The sequence below is a fragment of the Limulus polyphemus genome, unplaced genomic scaffold, assembly GCF_000517525.1.
Source record: "Limulus polyphemus unplaced genomic scaffold, Limulus_polyphemus-2.1.2 Scaffold1076, whole genome shotgun sequence".
Classification (NCBI taxonomy): domain Eukaryota; kingdom Metazoa; phylum Arthropoda; class Merostomata; order Xiphosura; family Limulidae; genus Limulus; species Limulus polyphemus.
This window is the reverse complement of record NW_013666686.1, coordinates 69,576-72,876: the sequence shown is the minus strand read 5'-3', so window position 1 is coordinate 72,876 and position 3,301 is coordinate 69,576. Positions and strand designations below refer to the sequence as shown.

The window sequence follows — 3,301 nt, the reverse complement described above, 5'->3', positions numbered from 1 at the left end:
TTAGGCCTATCCTTCTTGTAGCTTTCTTGGTGCTAAGTCTTGAGTGACTGGGCTTTAGGCCTATCCTTCTTGTAGCTTTTCTTGGTGCTAAGTCTTGAGTGACTGGGCTCTAGGCCTATCCTTCTTGTAGCTTTTGTTGGTGCTAAGTCTTGAGTGACTAGGCTCTAGGCCTATCCTTCTTGTAGCTTGTCTTAGAAAGAGCCATCTATTCATACTTCCTGGTTTTTGCTGATATATTTGCTAGAGTGTTTCTTCCATCTAACCAGGGTGGCCGCCTTTTCTTTGGCTGAATTAATGGCTAATGCTTGTTTTGAAATTTCAGTATTTACCATTTCTAACCTTATCTCTATTCTTGCAGTAATGCTCTCCTTACTAGGGCAAAAACTTTTCAAGGTTATCAACATAAGATTTTCTCCTTTTCTCTCATTTTATTTCCTTGAAAGGCATATTTTAAAAATCACACTCTTTCAAGTACAACCTTAGATGTCAATAGGTCACACTTAGTTTGAAAACAATGCTTGTTTTCAGTCCAGATTGCTTGAGCAAAGCCATGTCAGACTTCGACAGTGGAAGCATTTGTCCAACACAGAACCCTCAAATGAGATGTATAGAACTAAAAACTCACTTTCAAATGTTAGATCATAGTTAGAACATAGATCAAGACAATCTAAGAAGTCCACGATTTTTTACTTAGCTGATACAGCTACAGGGAATTGTGCACATATTCAATTCACAGACAAATAGCCACATAACGGCATTGTTATCCAAGTAATGATTCAGTGCATTCTAATTTCTATAGATTATGGTTTATTTGTATATTCATTTATAACACTGTCTACTTCTAGTTAGACTTTGTATGCTTGATCAAAAACATCCAAGGATCTCCCAAGATGGAATTATCTATTGTTCGTTATCCAAAAACATCAATTATTTAAGATCTTAATCTTACTGTCTGATATATCAAATGCATGTATTCTCACTGGAATTTACTAAATTTGCTTAATAATTATTAAATGGAAGTGTCAGAATAAGCTACAGTTAATTTAAACTGCCATTGAAGTACTAAATTTAATTAATAAACAAAACATTTTATGAAGAACACTGAGCAATGAAACTCGAAATTAAACATTCTTTCCAAAGTCATTGGATAACATAAATACGATAACATTTACTAAATTAAAACGGGAATTTTTAATTCCACAGCCATATGTGACAAATCAGGTGAAATTATCTTACTTTATACCAGAAACGACAATATTTTTCTAGTTATCAACAGATGCAAAGCACATACATACATACATACATAATATGCTATGTAGATATATCAAATGTGGTTCTACAACATTAAAAAAAATCAAATTAATGACTGTTGAGGGTATAATAAAGAAAAACAAAAAACATGATTTTTTTTACACAGGTTAAAAATATGTGAAGTTTGTTGTTTCAATCTGGACCATTTAGTATATTTTTCTAGGCCTAAGTGTTCACTTGGACTATAGATATTGTATTACTTTAAATTGTAACATAAACAGAGTGGTATACCATTTTTCTCAATCTTCAGCCCATGAAAATTGACATCAGCTTTGTTATTTTCATATATAAGATTATTTATTTGGATCATATTTATTCAATGTAGTTCAGTATTACTTAAGTGAACTCTAATTAACTAAAACAGTTAAAACTAAAAGGTTACATCTTAGTGACACGAGCAACACAAGCTCAAAATAACATGATGATCAACCTTCACTAATACCTCAAACTCACAACCCATGTACTACTAGCTTGACTAATGTGAAAAATCAAATAATGTTGCTTTCCCACACCCCACTTACTAAATATCTGATTATTTAGACATATTACTTGTCTTCAGAATCCAAAACTTCCATGGCACATAAGTCTTTTCATCATGAAATGCAGTTACATCATTCTAAAATCTAAAGCTTATGTTTCAGTCTATTACTACATCATGATGAAGTTAATAAACAAAACACCATGCACAACTTCCATCATTAATAATCCAATGTTAAACTATTGAAAGAGATGTCCAGTTAAATGCCAAAGATGTTAGCCGAATGATTTCTATACTTTAATAAACATTTCATTGTTAGGTGTAACATCATTACTGAGATACATACTCATCCAGTTCATTATTCTCACACAGCTCTTGATATGTTAGCCATACAATCACTAATGCAGCAAACGTTAGTTCAGGTGTAAATTATTTATCATATATTCAGGGTTAAGAAAGTAATTACATTTTATTCGTTGTTGAGGTAAGTAAATAAGTTGATGATGATTCATAAGAGTTAGGATTTAAAAACAGTGGACCAAAACAGAAATGTTATATTTGCCGATATTATAAAATTTCTGGATAAAGGTATTTTTATAAAAATAGTAGGCACTAGTTTTTCTTAAGTGTTATGATTATTATTATAATTTTTCAACTACTATTCAGCTCTGGAACTTGAACTTTCAAATTTCAAGGGCTTGTACAAACTCTATAGTCAGTTTTTATAAAAAAAAACGACTTCATTAATTTATAACTTACATATTAGTTCTGATCTATAGAATTAGCTTATTTTTGGTTAGAAGTTATTAACAATTACTTTTCAATTTTGATATGTTTTACCACTTCATCAGCTAATAGTTTTACATACAAACATGTTAATTCTTAACTTAAAAATGTCTTTCATAAAATATTTTCTGCTCCAAAACAGCTTTAGGACATTATAATAGCAAATTCAATAAAAAAATGCATACAATAATATTAATAGACTGTTTATTGTTTTACAGATACAGTTACTACATCTCACAGACTGATAATATACATATTATCATAAACGTTGCACTAATACAGATTACTGTAATAACTATGACTTCAAATTTTAATAGTCAAAACTAGAAAACAAATAATACCTATGGTGGACATTCTATCTTACCCACATACCTCGGTGATTCTCCTAAGGGTACAGTCCTTATGTGTAGCTTCTGAATTTCATCAATTGTACCAATCAACAAGGTGTTGTCCCCAGCTAAAGCAAGACTGAGATTTCACAAGAAACAATATTAATTAATGTGTTATTTTATTAACAAAAGCAAGCAAGAAAGCTTTCAGAAACAAGATAAATTAACAGTTTGCTGTGTGTGTGTGTGTGTGCAGTAGCACTTAATAGTAGGAAATGACAAGGTTTCCAAATAATTCACATACTAAAAAACCACCCTATTGAATTCCTAAGTGAAAAACTGACCATTTAAAGTATTGGTTACGATATATTATGCACATATATACTAATAATACACT

The 3,301-nt window shown here is 30.7% G+C and overlaps 1 protein-coding gene across 1 annotated transcript in view; it reads right to left on the bottom strand.

Moving 5' to 3' along the window:
- LOC106462025 (DNA damage-binding protein 1-like) overlaps nt 1–3,301 on the bottom strand; it is a 49,262-nt gene that overhangs the window by 19,047 nt on the left and 26,914 nt on the right. The window contains exon 15 of the mRNA XM_013921896.2: nt 2,948–3,043. Coding sequence (XP_013777350.1) covers nt 2,948–3,043 — 96 coding nt within the window. The remainder of the gene's footprint in view (nt 1–2,947; nt 3,044–3,301) is intronic.